Here is a 19,289-nt window from a genome sequence, read left to right on the forward strand (position 1 = left end):
AGAAGCAAAAAAAAAATATCACTCTTGATCGACTGCATAGATTATCTCACATTGTGTATCTGAGATAAGGCTGCAATTGAATTGAACTCTAATCGAATAGTTTGGGCTCAAATTCAATTAGGCTTGATTCGAGTTTGAACCTTGGGGTAAGCTCGATTAGTTATTCGAGCTTAAGCTCAACCAATAACTACATACAAACATATCGTATATATATTATAGAGTATAAAATATATTTTTATATTCTATATAATATTAGAATATACTATATATTATAAAAATATATTTTTATAGTTTTGAGCTTTCGAGCCAAACTCGAGTTGAATATTTAAACAAACTGAGCTCGAGCTAGAAGATATAGTTCAACTCGAACTTGAGCTTGAACTAGAACCTAGTAGTATTTTAGGTGGTGTTTGGTAGTGTAGTGAACTCACGAGATAGTGGGTTTCAAACCACACCACATCACTTTTAATGTGTTTGGTTATGGTGCGGTGTGGTTTAAAACCCACTATCTTGTGGTGTGAACCATACCCCAAAATATTGGCCACACCATTATCTTGTGGTCACAACCACACCATAGTCCCTTCTCCCAATCCAATACTTCACATGTATATTAATTCATACAATATTTTTTTAATTATTTGTCTTATATCTAATAATAATATTAATCTTTCCATTACAATTGTTATTAATTGGTATTAAAAGTAGGAATTTTACTTTTTGTGTTTTTACTAATTTTAATAATTCTCGATTATCTTTTATTAACTATTTATCATAAATATTAGTTCTCTTATGTGTGTGTTTTATATTTTTATATTACTTTTAATTTTCTTGTCATTATTTATTTTTTAATTTATTCATTAAGTTTTTATTAATCCATATTAACTATGGTTAAATTGATCACATGTTAAATTAATTTGTATTTTGCTTAAAAAAATAAAAAAACTACTACTCTTGATTGACATCATAGATTATCTCACATTGTGTATCCAAGATACGTAGAATCAAAACACAGGGTGTTCCCTGAGCCACACCACGCCCTACATAACACCTATGTAGGTGTGGTGTGGTTCAGGCTACCTATTTTTGTCCATAGTATAGAACACCTATTTTGTTGTGGCATGGTGTGTTCTCAAACACACTACAAGTGTGATGTGGTTGAGAATACACCACCCAATTTATCATCTAGACTATAAAACACCCCCTTAGTCAAGTTGAGCTAAGATATGCCAAAGTTCAGCTTGGCCTAATTGCATCCCTAATCCGAGATACATGGAATCAAAACACAGGGTGTGTCTTGAAGCACACCACACCCTATAGAATGCCTATGTGGGCGTGATGTGGTTAAGGCTACCCATTTTTGTCCATAATAAAGAAAGACCTATTTTGCTATGGTATGGTGTAGACATGTGGTGTGGTTGAGAACACACCACACCATGGTAAAATAGGCATGTTGTACCACACCATGGTAGAATAGACATTTTGTACTGTGTTAAAAAATTGGTAGTCTAAACCACACCACACCCACATAGGCATTTTGCAAGGTGTGGTGTGGTTTAGTACACCTATGGTATTGTGGTGTGGTGTGTTTGCAACCACACTATAAATGTAGTGTGGTTGAGAATACACCACCCAATTTTTCATCCATATTATAGAGCACCCCCTTAGTCAAGCTGATACTTGGCCTTCTGCACCCCTAATATGAAACACATGGAACTAAAACATAGGGTGTGTCCTAAACCACACCACACCCTCTAAAATGCCTATGTGCGTTACAAAAACACCTATTTTGCTACAGTATGGTGTGGAGCATACCTATTGTGTGGTTGAGAGCACACCACGACATGATAGAATAGGCATTCTATATTGTGTTCAAAAATTGGTAGTCTAAACCACACCACACCCACATAAGCATTTTGCATGGTGTGGTGTGGTTTAAGCCACACCCTATATTTTGATTTCATGTATCTCATATACATAATGTGAGTTGATCTACGCCATCAATCAAGAGTAATGCTTTTTTTTTGGATAAAAATATTGATTAAAAAACTAAATGTAATATAAAAATATAAAACACAAGCATAAGAGAACTAATGCTAATGATAAATAATTACTAAAAAATTAACCTAGAAATATGTAAAGACATAAAAAATGAAATTAAAAAGATAAATATTACTAATTGCATACAATACAATTAATTTAAAAAAAGATATCGTGTGAAATAATAATTATTAAAAATTAAATTAAATTAATTAATTATGATTTAAAATATTTAAAATATGTAAATGGGACTATAGTCTCTATGGCGTAGTTTGAACCACAAGATATAAGTGTGGTCGATATTTTGAGCGTGGGGTGGTCGAAACCATGAGATAATGGGTTTGGAACTACACCACGCCATAACCAAGCGCATCAATGGTGGTGTGGTGTGGTTTGAAACCCACTATTTTGCGGATCAACAACACCTTCAAATGCCACCTTAGTCATCCAATGTCTAAATTCTTGGGTTCTACTCCTAAAGCATGGAAAGAAGCTAGCTAGATAAGGTTGTGTTTGGTACCATTGCCACCTCTACTTGCAACATTCTAGGTTGGTTGGTACAAATTTTTGAGAAATTGTATTATCACACGCTAGATAACTACTTCCACTAAAAAGCATTGGATTGGGTTTTGCCATTTATGGTGAAAACATCAAATTTGATGTTTCCTTAAGAAACAACAATGGTGCCAAATGTTGTATTGATAACTTAAATCATTTGTGGTAGAAAAAAAAATATTATCATAAAATTTGTATTGACCAACCTAAAACCTTGCAAGTAAAAGTGGCAATAGTACCAAACACAACCTAGTGAACATTCGTTGCTCTTTTGGGTTGTGACTTTTACTTTTCCTACCCAACTTTCTTGAACTTCATCAATCTCAATTCAAGGCAGCAAGAGCTGAGCTATTAAGGGGGGTGACGACAGCATGGTTAATTTTGTAGGTGTTTGGCATCAGTGCTGGGAATACAACACCCTGGGTATGTCTGAGTTGTAAGCACTATTTTCTCTTATTTGGAAATGGTGCTGCCACATAAGTTGTTTTCTGGGAAAACAATACTGGTTTTGTATGGTATCGTTGCTGTAGAACCATTTTCAGCATTGGTCTATATTATCCATCATTCAAGATGATGCCACATTGGTGTCACATCATTGCACTGCTAGTAGCAACGTGTTGTTTTCTGAGAAAACATTGAATTTGGTGTTTCTTTAGACCACACTTTACTGATTTTCAAGGCATTGTCTGGAGCAACATTTTTTTTTGGAAAAACAGTACCAAATAAGAGGTCGTTTTCTGAAGCATTGCTTTTTCTTATGTGGTGCCTATGTGGCACCGTTTTCTCAGAAAACGACATCAGTGCCAAACACTGCCTTTGTTTTAGATATGTTTTTGCTCATGTGACAGTTTCTTTTGTTTTCAAAAATAAAACCATGTTATAGAACACCCACTAGAGTTTAACCTTTCTCTACGGGCTCATTGTAGCGATAATAACCACTCAAAGGGCGTTCTAAGAGAAACTTTGGCTGTCCATGTTACAGCCTTACAGGCTATCTAAAGCTTTCTCTACAGACAGCCAAAAATTTCCACTGAACTTTGAACTGTAGACGGTCAGAGTATTTCAAATCATAGCCCCTCACAAATTGGCAAAAACCCTTTTTATATTGATGAATGATGATGTATCATAATTCTATTATGAATTTGCACTAGCATTAGCATGAAATGCTCTATTTATATCCGTGGATTTTGATCCCAGTTTCAAGATATATCAAATGGATGGATTAGATTTGCATAGCCATAGGAGTGATCATTTCTAATCCGGCCCGGGCTCAGGAAAAACATGATGCTGGACGGACTTTGACCAATCAAACTTCAATAACATACGCCCAAAGCCGGCCCAGGCTTGGACTTGTATTTCAGGACCAGGATCTGGGCCAGGCTGGGCAGATGCTAAGCCCGGCCCATGATCACCTCAGACGTGGAGGAAAAGAAGAGATTCCGGATCTCCTGCAAATAAAAGCTCTGATCAAATAGCATACAACCGCATATTAGGAATATCTCCACTACGAAATGTTTCCAATGTGTGCGGCTGGATTCCACTGCGGCTGAACACCTCGTGGAGGAGTATATGAGTTTCTACAGTCCTCAATCAAAAACCAATGATTGAGTTGCAACTCGTTAAGATGATTCTAATCCAACAGTAAGTATATTGAGGTGACAAAACTTCATCATGGAGATCCACCCTACCTATCAAATTCCCGAAGTAAAAGGTCCCATCCCAAGACGGCAAGCCCCCAACGGCTTTTTTAGTCCAAACACCCAGACAAGCAACATTTCACACGTTAGGGTTTCGTTCCCGCGCACTCTGAAGTCTTAACTGAATAACTGAAATCCACACCTCCAGCTTCTCGGCCAGATTAAGAACATATTGATGGATACATCCGACCCATCAAACGATCTCGACGAGCCAGGTGGTTTCCCTCCATTCCCCAAAATTCAATTATCTCAGATTTTTCTCTTATTTATTTGATTTATATTTTCAATCTCCCCTACTTTTGAGTAGAGCTCGTTTGCAATCCAAATCAGTTAGACTAACTGATGGGTCATCGATTGGTCTTTTAATATAGTTGGTTCTGACGAGGCCAAGAATCTCGAGGCTTTAATTACAAAATGCTCAGGTGACTTTGATTCATGGACTTCACTCATAGCAGAGATTGAAAAAGCATCACCTGTAAGTGATCTGTTATTCCATTATTTCCAAGTCCAACCATTACATTCTCTTTTCAATAATTTTGGGTTTAAAATTCCTTCACTGTGTAGAAAAAAATTGTAATTCTGGGAAGTTTCCTTGTTCTGGTTGTCTTTTTTGTTTGGTCTATGTTTGCTTCAATTTACTATGAATCTGTGGATTTGTACTGCTTCGAGGTTTATTGGGATGCTGGATGGAGTATAATGCATGCGTTTTGTGTAAACACTGCAGGATGATATGGGGAAGATCTCTTTAGTGTATGACTCCTTCTTGTCTGAGTACCCACTGTGCTATGGTTACTGGAAGAAGTATGCTAATCACATGGCACGGTTAAACACTATTGACAAGGCTGTTGAGGTTTATGAACGAGCCGTGCAGTCAGCAACCTACTGTGTTAATCTGTGGGTTGAATACTGTAGCTTTGGTATGTTGTTATTTGAAGATCCAGTTGATGTTCGGAGGTAATTTAGATGCTAAGAAAATTTGGTATATAATTATAATAAAGTTATTGATTCCAGAAATGGTCAAAACTAATAACTGAAAGTTATACTTTCAGCATAAAGTAGAAGTTGTAACCGTGATTGTGGCTCTTGAGGGCTAAAAGTTATTTCTTTTCCATTACATCGTTATTGGTTACTTTATTTGGATCTAACATCTTATCTTTAGATTAGATGACAAAAATAATTGAGGATTCTTATTCTAGAAATACCTCCACTTTGAATTACATGATTTTGAAGTAATATCATGTACTTTTTCTGCAACTGATACTGACCCCATGTAGACTATAGTTAGGACTAAGCTTTAATAGAGTTAAGTTGGGAATTATGTACATTTTCTGAGGTAAACCACCAATTAGATGGTTTTCTTTTTTATGGTCCTTGATTATACTCCAGTTTTTTTTTTTTTCTTTTTTTTTTGTAGAAGGTAAGGTTATTTTATTTAAATGAAACAGAGAATACAAGGAGGCCCCAGAAAAGGAGCAAGATGGCTGAGAACAATCTCCCAGCTTACATTACAACTCAAACACACTTCTGGACCTCAGCTGAGCTCCAAATACCCGAGGCTGGAGTCCTTTAACCCCTGCAGTCCATGATACTAATTTTCCCACAGCACAGGAGATAAGACAATCTATATCCTTTGCGTTGTTTTGAAAAATTCTTCTATTTCTTTCCATCCAGATGGAATTGATCACAGCTGCAGGGATAGCCCACCATACACTTTTAGCCAGCTTAGAAAGTCCTTGCAGATTCCAGCTCCATAACAGGTCCGACATCTTTTTTGTCATGACCCATGCTAAACCTTCTGAAAGGAGGAAATGATCCCATACTGCTGCCGAAACAGGACAGTGGATAAAAGGATGGCTATTATCCTCTTCGGCTTGACCACATAATTCACAAAGTAAGTTCTCGATTAGATTTCCTCTTCTGGTCAGGTTCTGTTTAGTTAGGACTCTATCCAAAGTCACTGCCCAAAGAAGAACATTCACTTTAGAAGGGGAAATCTGGGTCCAAATTTTAACAGCAGGAAAATTTCCAATCTTCCCAACTGAAAGCACTTTGGCAAAGGAATTCACAAAGAAACTACCATCTGCATTCCAGTTCCAACTCCAAGTATCCTCCTCCACAAGGTTTAAATTCTGGTTTGAAAGCAAGCCAAACAAATCCACCACTTGTTCCAATTCCAAGTATCGTCCAGTTAATTGGAAGCATATTCAGGATTATGTGTTGGCCTTTGAACAATTGGTACTCATTTTCCAGAGCAGTTTCACTTTAAATCTGTGTTACCTAGGCAGGAAGGTACAACTCTACAAGTCCATTATAGCATATGGTTAAAGACAAAGTCTCACCATTTTCCAAATAGGGGATATATGTGTAAAGTTGAGTTTTTCTATATATAATACAAAATAGCATTATGCATCTAATCATACAGCATGGTATAATATAAGATGACATATATCCATCAAAAAAAAAAAATATAAGATGACATATTATATAGAAAGGCCTTTCTTAACGGATCAGTTAGAATTCTTCTCTCTTTATCAGACAAGGGGAAGGGAAAGAAGTTAGAATGCCTTCTCCAGAGAACCAACCCTATTGTTGCACATTGTAAGATGATGTGGTCAATCCATACTGTCCATCAGATGGGAAGTCCTCTGGATTTGCCTTGTATTTACTCTTCTTTTTACCTCAGCTCTACATCCCACCAATTTATTGGAGTTTTGACCAGGTGATATTAACTTTTAAAAGCTTTACCTTTTTTCTTTCTTAATTGAAGAGATTCACAGCGAAGGGCTAAGTTCGGACACATCATAGGGCTGATGAAGCTTTCTTGATTAATAGAGGGTAGAGAGGGAAGCACATCATACCCTTTTAGACCCTAAAATAAATAAATAAAGAATGTGCTCCATTTTAAAGATTCCTGGATTATCTAGTTAACTTGTTGAAACTTCTCTACCAAACCTGTATACAATATGCAAAACACATAGAATCAGCACAGAAATCTAATGAAAATAAACATCCCAAAGGCCCATTTCTGTTTCTCTTTCAATTCTAAAAATTTGTAATGACATTTGGTTAGCATTTGGGATTGGGAATGTTTTGAATACTGCTCTGGTGCTGTTTCTTAGAAGTGCCCAACCAGCACCATATGGATTGTCAACTTGTCATCCACAAAATATGTCCAAATTATCTAGCCACAATGTTTCCCAAGTATATGGGAAGTCTTAGAGGTACTTAATCTTTCCTTTATAATTTTTTTGAAGATAAATAAAGAATAAAAATTTTATTTTTTAGAATTAGATGTAGACATATCTGTTATCACACAACATCAACTTGACTTGTTAGGCATGGTAACTTACTGATGCAGTGTGTGTCTTGTTTTTCTGTTAATATGGAAAGATATACTTTATTTGCCCTCCTGAAGCATTAAAATTGCCTTTTCAGCGGATAGAGATGGACTGTTATGATAATGTGATTGGATACTTCCAGGTAGTGTTCAATTGGCTATCTTCAAGGATTGATGACCCTTGGTCCTTTTGACACATGATAAGAGAAGCTTAGGCCCTTGCATCAAACCAGTGGCCTTTCCAACTTTTTAGCCAAGGTAAAGATAGGTCATAGGAATGACTGGAGAAGAGCTCATTTGGAGGACACTGGACACCAGTCTCAAAATCAAATCTGTAACTATTGTTCTTCATTAGTAAATATGGCAGTATCAGGCTGTTTTTTTTGTATTGGTCCTGTCATTTCAAGCTCCTTGGAATGTTTTATGTTTCTAAGACCTAGCCTGTTTAGAGGGTCCAAGCCCATCAGCTTTCTGGTTACAAGGAAGACTGAATAGTGCCCAAGGCCCAAGACCACCCAGGCACCCATCAAATATGTATACATTAGAAAGTTACGTAGATCAAGTTAGTTATGATATCATGCTTGTATCATGTGTCTTTTATGTATGGGCCTATATAAGGCGGTTTGAATAAGAATTAGGCAGTCCTCTCAATTCTCTCTCTCTCTCTCTCTCTTGTTTAGGAGGAAGGGCTCCCTTGAAGAAGCCCCTGAGGTAAGCAGATCTGGCAGAGATCAAGGAGGCTTTAACAATGATGGTAACTCAATGTGAACAACTGAATTCCTTGGGAGCAAGGGATAGTGAGAAAGGCTCAAGGCAGTAATAGGTGACTGATGGGAAATTTATGTTCAGCTAAGTTGGACTTCCCTCTCTTCTCAGGTGACAATCCGATCTCGGATTCAGAGCAGAGTGGTTCTTTGAATACAATGAGGTTCTAGGTCACTAGCGAGTAGTTGTAGCTTCAGTTCACATGGAGGGTGAGGAAATACTTTGTTAATCAATGGTATCACAGATTGCGTCCTCATTTGATGTTGCCTGGTTTCGTGAAGGCTATGTGTGCCAGATTTATCCTGTCTGGCTATAAAGACTTTGATGAAGCCCATTTAAAGCTGTGATAGACTGGATCTATCTGAGAATACTAGAACGAGTTTAAAAAATTGGCCTCACATGTCTTTGGATGGCCTGAGAAGGCACTAGTAGGTTGCTTTGTGGGAGGACTCAGGGAAGATATTTGGATTGAAGTGGAAGTGTTGCAGCTGGTGTCTATCATGGTCGCTACAAGCTTAGCTTTGACTCCATGAGGAACAGACCAATTGGCTTAAAAGATTTCACCGGCATTAGGAACCAATCTTCAAGTCTCCTCTGGTCCAATCTTATCTGAGCGAGTACAAATCCAATCGCAACAGCTCCAATCTTCCTCTCAAGAAGTTTAGTTGGATGGAGATTCTCTCCCGGCCTAGCATGAGTGTGGGCTCTACTACAACGGTGACAAGAAATTCTCTCCTGGTCACAGGTGCAAGAAGCAAGTCAAGCAACAACTCTTTGTATTGTGAATGGAATAAAACAATGAAGAAGATTCGGTTTACACTACGGAACAAGAATGTGTTGGCACGGAAGACAGAGATGAGGTGCTAGAAATCTCATTGCAAGATCTTATGGTCAAGCCAACACTGAGAATGATGAGGGTGGAAGGTATGCTCATGAACTGCCTGGTTTCCATTCTAACAGATAGTTGGAGTAATTGAGTACTTTGAATTTTATCACAGAGCTGATAGTTTTCCAAATGGGCCTGAAGGTTCAACCTATTGAATCATTTCCAGTACATGTGGCCAATAGAAACCATATAACTTGTATTGGGATATGCCATGGTATTGAACTTAAAATACAAAGGAACTGGTTCACAGTGGATCTCCACCCTTCAGAATTTCAAGGGGCAGATATCATCCTTGGTATTTAGTGGCTAAGCAGTTTGAGCCCCACTGTATGTGATTGGGACAAGCTTTCCATGCAATTTACCCCAAATGGTTAGACATATTGTCTTATGGGCTGAAGCCCATCTACTGTTAAACATGAAATGAACTAGTCAATTCTTAAGTACTACAAACACATGAACCCTCCAGTTCTATTGTATACAAGCCAAGATCAGAGCCCAACTTCTGTCTGCTTCAAATTCCAAGTTGGTCTCCTCGCTCAAGTACTTGGGTTTCATCTACAAATTCCAAGGTCATCTTGTATTGCCTGCCTCATCATTTTTTTTTATCAGTTACACAAAAAGGATTTATCATTGCCTGTCTCATCATCCTTACTTACAGAACTTATCCAGCTCTTTAATGAGTCGGCAGTAGGGGGCCACTCCAGCATTTTGATAACTTACAAATGCATAGCCTCTCACTAGTACTGGCCGATCATGAGAATGATGATCCAACAATACAAGTAAGACACTCAATTGCCTGCAGGTTTCCTTCATCCCTTACTGGTGCTGGACAAGGTTTGGGATGATGTCAGAATGGATTTTATTACAGGCTACAAGTCTCCTCTGGAAAATCAATTATTATGGTGGTCGTGGACAGACTCATCAAATATAGTCACTCTGCTGCCCTATCTTACCCATATACAGCAGTACATGTGACCTGGGTTTTCATTCAAGAAGTGACATGTTTACATTGGACACCTGTTAGTGGTGTTAGTGAAGGGGTATTTCAGTCTTTGTACTTGTTGAGAATGCTGATGTGTACTGTTATGTTAGTTCGAGTGCCTCTTACTTAAAGAAGGGCACTCAAGTCTTTTTCAATAAGTCAATAATATAATAATAGGTCTGGCCGAATCAAGGGATGAACTTTTTTTCCCTAATTCGAACCAGCCTTTCTCTCTTTTCTCTCTTCTCTCTTTTCTTCTTTCCTCTCCTACTTCTTGCTGTCTACTTTACTCTACAGTCAACGAACAAGACAGAATTCTATGGCAGGTCAAACTTCAACATGGTATCAGAGCTAGGTTCACCAAATCAGACTTGCTAGAATTCTGCCTTCTGCGCATTCGAATTAGGGTTTCACTTGGGGTTCTCAGTTGTGAGTTGGAGACTGGGAAAAGGGCTGAAAAGGAGTGATCGCCCTCTTCCCTAGGAGGTCTCTATGCCTCCGATTGTGTCGTTGGTGATTGGTTGCTGTGGTTTCTAAGCCCTAGTTAGGGCTGGTACGTGTGGTGCAGTGGTGTCTCAGCCCTTCGTATGGTTGGCCTTCAGGCGATGAGGTAAAGTTTTTTTTATATATATTTTTTTGTTATGGAATACATGAGAGGTGTAGTACAGTTCGCATGATGGGTTTTCAGATTGCAGTATGCTAGGGTTTATGCTAGGGTTTATTCTGGTTTGTGTGTGATTCGAATGGCAATAGTGTCTACTTAATGGTGAAGCTTCCTATAGTTGTGGATTAATGTTGGTGGTGTTACAAGTGTGGTTTTCAGCTTTTGATATCGCTGAAATCAGTGTGTAGACCTCGGTGAGTAGGGGTTGTGGTGTTGTAGTTTTCAACATTTAATACTGCTGAAATCAGTGTACAGACTTCGGTGAGTAGGGTTTGTGGTGTTGCAGTTCTCAGCTGTTGAAATCAGTGTGCAGATTTCGATGAAGTGTCTGTGTGTAGTGTGCAGTGTGTAGTGCTCCTAATTCAGTGCTCAGAATTAAGGGAGTTCGGCAATGGCAGATAACAGTGATAGTAAACCTAGTGTCATGATATCTACTGACTACCTGAATGTCCAAATGACCTCCATTAAACTGAATGGAGAGAATTATGTCCCTTGGGCCAAGGCTGTAGAGGTTTTTCTGAAGGCGAAGAAGAAAGTGAAGCATATAAGAGAGGAGAAACCCCCCGCTAATTCTCAGGAGTATGAAGACTGGGAACAGGAAGATGCACAGATCATTACATGGTTGTGGAACAGTATGGAACCCAAAATCAGTGTGAACTTCATGTTTCTTGACACAGCCAAAGAGGTGTGGGATCATGCCAAGAAACTGTATTCAGGTCAGGATAATACCACTAGGGTATATCAACTGTATCAGGAATACTTCAATCTGCAACAGGGAAATCAGAGCCTTGAGGAGTACTATGCCAATGTGAGGAATATCCGTAATGAGTTAAATGTCTATCATCCTCTCACTTCAGATGTCAAAGTTCAACAGCAACAGCGAGAGCAGCTTGATGTAACACGGTTTCTGGTGGGGCTGAAGTCTGAGTATGAACCAGTACGAGCCCAGATACTAGGGGGATCTGCTCTTCCATCTTTAGAGGAGGTGTTTGCTCGTCTTCGGAGGGCTTCCATTGGATCTATGGACTCTAATGTCTCCGATAAATCAGCATTTGCAGTGTCAAGAGGCCGAGGTGGCAGAAGTGGGACTCGAGGAACCCAGCCTGGCAGGAGTGGTAGTGGTGGATCTACACATATCCGTGGTGGTGGTCGTACTGGAGGCAGAGATTCAGGGGGAGCTCGTGGTAGAGGACGTGGCTCGGGTCCACGGAAGTGTACTCACTGTGGTTTGGATGGACATACCATTAACTACTGCTATGACTTACATGGTCCTCCCTCGACGTGGGCCAACCATGCCATGACTAGTGACACCAGTTTCAGCCCTACACAGGAGAAACGGTCAGCTGACCCGATGCCTTCTACTCCCTCAGATGGTCCAGGCAAGGAGATGGTGAGTGTTCCTCGTGATGAGTATGAGAGGTTTGTTCAATCCAAGTCGCAGCAGAACACAGCTTCCTTTGCACACTCAGGTATGGCTTGTTTGGCATCCACACCCAACCCCTGGATTATTGACTCTGGAGCCTCCGATCACATGACGGGAACTCCAGGTGTGTTTTCATCTCTCACTCATTGCTCAACATCACAATCTGTTACCCTTGCTAATGGCTCCACGTCATCTATCTGTGGTGTTGGTAATGTTGACCTAGACCCTGTATCCCTATCCTCTGTTTTATATGTACCTAAGCTTCCATTTAATCTTATGTCTGTTAGTAAGCTGACCAAGTCACTTAAGTGCTCCATCACTTTTTACCCTTCTATGTGTGTTTTTCAGGATCTCAAGACGGGGATGAAGATTGGTGGAGGGCATGAAGCCGGTGGACTGTATTATCTTGATGGTGGTGGACGAACGTCAACGGCTCTTCAGTCATCCATTTCTCCTCTCCAGTGGCACTGTAGATTTGGTCATCCTTCGCTGAAAGTGTTGCAGTCCTTAGTCCCTTCATTGAGTCAACTTTCTGTTTTAGATTGTGAGTCTTGTCAATTTGGGAAACACCATCGTGTTCCCTTTCGTTCTAGGGTCGATAACCGTGTGTCGAGTCTTTTTTCTTTAATTCATTCAGATGTTTGGGGTCCTTATAAAGTGATGTCATATAATGGATACCGATATTTTGTTATTTTTGTTGATGACTGTTCAAGAATGACGTGGCTCTATTTAATGAAAGAAAGAAGTGAATTATTTTCCATCTTCCAGAAATTTTATGCTGAGATCCGTAATCAATTTGGTGTTCACATCAAAATTTTCCGTTCTGATAATGGTCGTGAATACTTGTCTTCATCTTTTCGAGAATACTTGGACCAACATGGCATTATACACCAAACTTCATGTACCTATACTCCGCAACAAAATGGGGTTGCTGAGAGAAAGAACCGCCATCTTGTAGAAACGGCACGCTTCCTCATGCACCACATGAATGTTCCCAAAACTTTTTGGAGCGATGCAATGCTCACCTCTTGTTTCTTAATTAATCGGATGCCCACGTCTATCCTTGATGGTCGTTCTCCTTTTAGTGTCTTATTCCCCAACATGTCTCCGTTTCCGCTTTCTCCTCGGGTATTTGGGTGTGTCTGCTTCGTTCATAATCTGAGTCCCGGGACTGACAAGTTAGATGCACGTTCCATGAAGTGTATCTTCCTTGGTTATTCCCGAACTCAGAAAGGGTACAAGTGTTATCATCCTAGTTCTCGTCGTTCCTTGGTATGTGCTGATGTTACATTCTTTGAGTCTACTCCGTTCTTCGTGGGGTCCGGTGCTGCTGCTTCCCCCACATCACCACCTCCTCTTCCTCTTCCTGTGGCTGATCCACCTCCTTTGGTTCCAGTCATGCCTACGTCCTTGCCTCCGGTGCCACCATTGGTTGACCGTCCACCCATCCGTCACGTGTATACACATCGCCCACGTGTACCGGCTGCAGCTCCTCCAGCTTCATCACCGTCGACAGATCCAGCTCCAGCTTCGACACCAGCCTCCGACCTAGATCTTCCTATTGCCTTACGGAAAGGTAAGCGTACTTGCACCCTTCACCCTATTTCCAATTTTGTTTCACTTACCCACCTCTCCGCTTCCCATCGCCAGTTCATATCTTTGTTATCCTCCGTGGTTGTTCCTAAGGATGTCCAGGAAGCCCTTACCTCTCCAGAGTGGTGCCGTGCTATGGAAGAAGAGCTCTCTGCTTTGCATCATAATCACACTTGGGATCTCACCGCTCTTCCTCCTGGGAAGCAGGCTGTCGGTTGTAAGTGGGTGTATAGTGTTAAGTACTTGCCAGATGGTCGTGTTGAGCGCCTGAAGGCGCGGCTGGTTGCCAAAGGGTACTCCCAAACCTATGGCATTGACTACACGGAGACGTTCTCCCCGGTTGCTAAGATAGGGTCAGTTCGTGTCGTCATCTCTCTTGCAGCTATGTCTGGTTGGCCTCTCCATCAGCTCGATATCAAAAATGCCTTTTTGCATGGGGATTTGCTCGAGGAGGTCTACATGGAGCAACCACCTGGGTTTGTTGCTCAGGGGGAGGATGGTAAGGTATGTAGACTTAAGAAGGCTATTTATGGACTTAAACAGTCCCCTCGAGCATGGTTTGGTAGGTTCAGTGAGGTGGTCAAGAAGTTTGGTCTGAAACAGTGCCAAGTTGATCACTCTGTCTTCAGTCTTGACTCTTCGGCAGGTAAAATAATATTGGTGGTGTATGTGGATGATATCGTTGTGACTGGGAATGATAAAATGGGCATTGACAGATTGAAGGCATTCCTACAGGAACACTTTCAGACAAAGGACCTTGGCAAGTTGAAATACTTTTTGGGCATAGAGGTAGCAAGATCTAAGCATGGCATTAATTTGTGCCAGAGGAAATATGTGCTTGATTTACTGGAAGAAACAGGATTGTTGGGTACTAAACCGGCTGAGACACCTATGGAAACAAATACGAGGCTGAGCAGTGATATAGGTGAAGTGTTTGAAGAGCCTGGAAGATACCGACGACTTGTAGGCAAACTAAACTATCTAACCATTACTCGGCCAGATATTTCATTTGCGGTTAGTGTGGTGAGTCAGTTCATGCAGAAACCTTTGGTCCCACATTGGAATGCAGTGCTAAGGATTGTGAGGTATCTGAAAGGAGCTCCTGGTCGTGGTTTGCTGTACAAAAGTGGTGGAAAACTGGTAGTAGAAGGATACACCGATGCTGATTGGGCAGGTTCTATGTCTGATAGACGATCTACCACAGGCTATTGCACCTTTCTGGGGGGTAACCTGGTAACATGGAAAAGTAAGAAGCAAACAGTTGTGGCAAGAAGCAGTGCAGAAGCGGAATATAGGGCCATGGCACATACTGCTTGTGAACTAGTGTGGCTGAGGAACCTTCTACAGGAGATAGGATATGACATCAGTACTCCAATGAAGCTCTACTGTGACAATCAGGCAGCGGTTCATATCTCTTCCAATCCAGTGTTTCATGAAAGAACCAAGCACATCGAAGTTGACTGTCATTTTGTGAGAGAGAAGGTGCTGAATGGGGTGATAGAAACTGCATATGTTAGTACGGGAAACCAGTGGGCAGACTTGTTTACAAAAGGCTTGAGTCGGGGGAGAGTGGACTACATATGTAACAAGCTGGGATTATATGATATATACTCACCAGCTTGAGGGGGAGTGTTAGTGGTGTTAGTGAAGGGGTATTTCAGTCTTTGTACTTGTTGAGAATGCTGATGTGTACTGTTATGTTAGTTCGAGTGCCTCTTACTTAAAGAAGGGCACTCAAGTCTTTTTCAATAAGTCAATAATATAATAATAGGTCTGGCCGAATCAAGGGATGAACTTTTTTTCCCTAATTCGAACCAGCCTTTCTCTCTTTTCTCTCTTCTCTCTTTTCTTCTTTCCTCTCCTACTTCTTGCTGTCTACTTTACTCTACAGTCAACGAACAAGACAGAATTCTATGGCAGGTCAAACTTCAACAACACCCAATCCATTCTTATTGACTGGGACTCTACATTTATGAGTAAATTCTGGTTGGAGTATTTCAAGGCCCAAGGCAGTAGACTGTTGCATGCCACCAGTAACCACCCTTAAACTAACAACCAAACAGAAAACAAGTGCTTGGAAACTTTGGTGCTTTGCTGGAAAAACTAAGATGGTGGGTCCTTTGGCTTCCCTGGGTTGAGTTTTGGTACAATTATACATACTATTCATCAACAGAAATGACACCCTTTCATACCCTATATAGAAGAGATCCTCCACCCTTGATAAAAAAATAAGAGATCCTCCACCCATCCTGCCCTATGAGAAAGGGCTGAAGCTGATGAACAGCTATCCCAACGTGATGATATTCTCTGCTCCCTAAAGGCTCATCTCTTGAGACCTAGCAACTGATGAAAGCCCACTATAACAAACGGTATCATCACTTGGAACACCAAATCGGAGACTGGATTTATCTGAAATTATAGCCCTACAAATAATCCTTTTTGGCCAAGAGGGTCTAGCTGTAGGACAATGAGTATGTATCTAAGGGTAAAGAAGTAAATCCAAATCAATATACATAATGAGACCTAGAGTGGATGACAAAATGAAGGCCTTGCAGCATAACAGAAAACCATTGGGAAAATGGAACTGGTTCGGCCTTGTGAAGACAAAATACTCTAATCTCGTGAGTTCCTTCGTGAGGCAGCATTGGTTGAGTCTCACGAGTCGCCTTGTGAGGCTGCAATAATCTGACCTTGTGAGAGTTGCCTCACTAAACTATTAAATCCTGCCTCACGGAAGACCGCCTCGCAGAGTGACAATATCTAGTTGCAAAATACACCTGCAGTAAATCTGAAAATAGAATGAAGAAAGAAGAAAAGGAGGGAGAAGAAGAAGTTCAGTAGAAGGTTTAGGAAGAAGAGAAGAGAATGGAAGAAAAGAGAGGAAGAGAGCTGTTCGATCCTGTTACGAGATTATAGGTTGTAATTATAGGCTGTAAATATGTAGTATTAGCTCAATTAGGAATAGCTTGATTATAGGAATTATTCTTTCTTTGATTTTCTTCCTATTTTAGTATCTACAAGGCTGTATGATTTTCTTCCTTTTTAGTATCCGCAAGGCTGTATGATTTTCTTCCTTTTTAGTATCTACAAGGCTGTATATATATGTACTATTTTCTCAATTGAAAGATATCAATTTCTTCCAATTCTTGTTCTATCACAGATCCTTTCCCTCTGTCCCTCAATTTTATTAAATATGTTATGAAACATGAAGATGTAAGGTTACAAAAATTTCGTGAGTGGACTTGCGAGGTTACAACAATTTCGTCTCGCAAGAGTGAAATGTTTTGCCTTGCAGAGCCACATCTACCTCGCAGGTTCCGTGAGGTGTTCAAAGACAAATACATGTATGTAGCTTGCAAGGCAAGTTGGGCAAAAGCCATCTTGCAGGGAGCATTATCAGTTCAGATTTAATACAGGTATTTAATGATTTCTATCATTCAGCCATTATCAAAAAGGAAATAACTCTAATTTCATATGCTTGATTCCCAAGAGAAAGGGTACTTTAGAAGCAAAAGATTTTAGACCTATCAACTTGATTGGGAGTGAATACAAAATTTTAGCAAAGGTTCTAGTTGAAAGATTAAAGAAAGTTTTAGGTGAAATCATCCCCCCGAATCAATTTGCATTCGCAAAGGGCGACAAATTATTGACAACATCCTAATAGCAAACGAATACGTTGAAGAGAGGAAGTTGAATGGCAAACCAAGTGTGATTGTGAAGCTTGATTTGGAAAAAGCATACGACAAAGTAGACTGGGAGTGTCTCATGGAAACAATGAGATTAATGGGGTTTGGAAAAAAGTGGATTTAGTGGGTTGAGGGATGTATAAGCTCCACCTGGTTCTCAGTACTAATTAATGGGCAACCAAAAGGATATTTTAACGCTAGCAGAGGCCTAAGACAAGGCTGTCCCCTCTCCCCATTGCTTTTGTCGGTTAAGTAAGAAAGATAGGATTTGATTGATTAAGAGATTTGAATAAATTTAGGAAGGATTAGATTTGAATAATTTTAGGAAAGTCATATCCTAGGATTAAGGGAAAGATTTAGTCAATCCCTGATTGCGAGAGATTCTAGGGGTCTGCCTTTCCTATCTTTTCTTATTTAAGTTGTATGCTCAACATGTTTTTATGATCAATAAAGAAAATTCTCTTTTCTCTCTCCCTCTATATTTCGCCACATGGTATCAGAGCTTTAGGGTTCGATCATAAATTTTAAGGCCGCCATGGTTGGCTCTGGTTCAGCCTCTTCGGATGCTACCAGTAGTGTGGTATTCAGTCAGCGGCTATTTCTCTTTCTGAGAATTCTCTTCAAATTACCATTCACAAATTGAATGGAAAAAATTATCTTGAGTGGTCTCAGTCTGTGCGGTTGGTGATCGACGACAAAGGGAAACTCGACTATTTGAACGGCAAAGTGAAACCGCCAGCCACTGATGATCCAAAGTACAGGCAGTGGCGTTCTGGAAATTCGATGGTTACCGCCTGGTTGATTAACTCCATGGATCTGATGGTTGGAAAACCATTCATGTTCCTGCCGACGGCTCGCGATGTGTGGGAAGCTGTTAGGTAAACCTATTCAGATTTGGACAATCATTCACAACTGTTCGAACTGAATGCCCGAATGTGAAAGATGCAACAAGGTGAACGTGAAGTAACAACTTATTATAATGAGATGATGGTTGTTTGGCAGGAGTTGGATTTATTTGAAGAAGAAGAATGGGAAAGTCCGAGTGATAGTGCTCGGTACAAAAAGAAGATAGAAAGAGGTCGGGTATTTGTTTTCTTGGCTGGTTTGAATAAAGAACTCGATGAGGTTCGGGGACGTATCTTAGGGCGAAAGCCCTTGTCGACTATAAGAGAAGTTTTTTCAGAAGTGCGTAGAGAAGAAGCACGGCGGCAAGTGATGTTGAAGAATGTTAGTGAAACAAAAACAGAGAATGAAGGGTCCGCTCTTGTGGCCCGAGGTGCAGACTTAGAAGGAGATAGACGAGGAGGAAAGCAGAGGCCTTGGTGTGATCATTGTAGAAAGCCATGGCATACTCGGGAAACTGCTGGAAGCTGCACGGGAAACCGGCGGGTTGGAAGAAAAATTCAGGTAGTGACAACAAGTCATGGGGAGGTGTCCGCGCGTTTCAAATAAGCAATTTGGATCTAGGGCAGCAATCATCCTCATAGTCTCTTCCTTTCACAAAGGAACAAATAGAGCACTTATATAAAATGTTTCAATCTCAATTGTTAGGAAATTCTAACCCATCCTATTCTCTAGCTCAGTCAGGTAATTTTTTCACTGCAGTCATTGCTTGTACCAAATCTAATGGTTCCTGGATATTAGATTCAGGTGCCACTGATCAT

At 40.3% G+C, this 19,289-nt stretch overlaps 1 protein-coding gene across 6 annotated transcripts in view; it reads left to right on the top strand.

The window, feature by feature from the left end:
* The first annotated feature begins 4,331 nt into the window (after positions 1–4,331).
* Positions 4,332–19,289, top strand: part of PRP39-2 (Tetratricopeptide repeat (TPR)-like superfamily protein) — a 101,265-nt gene continuing 86,307 nt past the window's right edge. For 3 of the 6 annotated variants that reach the window (XR_016083608.1, XM_010249126.3, XM_010249127.3), the window contains exons 1-3: positions 4,333–4,504; positions 4,661–4,764; positions 5,014–5,243. Coding sequence is in view for 4 of the 6 variants with exons in the window: in XM_010249126.3 (XP_010247428.1) it covers positions 4,465–4,504; positions 4,661–4,764; positions 5,014–5,243 (374 nt within the window). In the remaining 2 variants the exon portion in view is untranslated. Of the gene's footprint in view, positions 4,505–4,660; positions 4,765–5,013; positions 5,244–19,289 lie in introns of those variants that run through there. The other 3 variants (XM_010249128.3, XM_088899935.1, XM_088899936.1) reach the window with 3 other exon arrangements.

The sequence above is a fragment of the Nelumbo nucifera genome, chromosome 3 (genome assembly GCF_055504915.1).
Source record: "Nelumbo nucifera cultivar China Antique chromosome 3, China Antique-T2T, whole genome shotgun sequence".
Classification (NCBI taxonomy): Eukaryota; Viridiplantae; Streptophyta; class Magnoliopsida; order Proteales; family Nelumbonaceae; genus Nelumbo; species Nelumbo nucifera.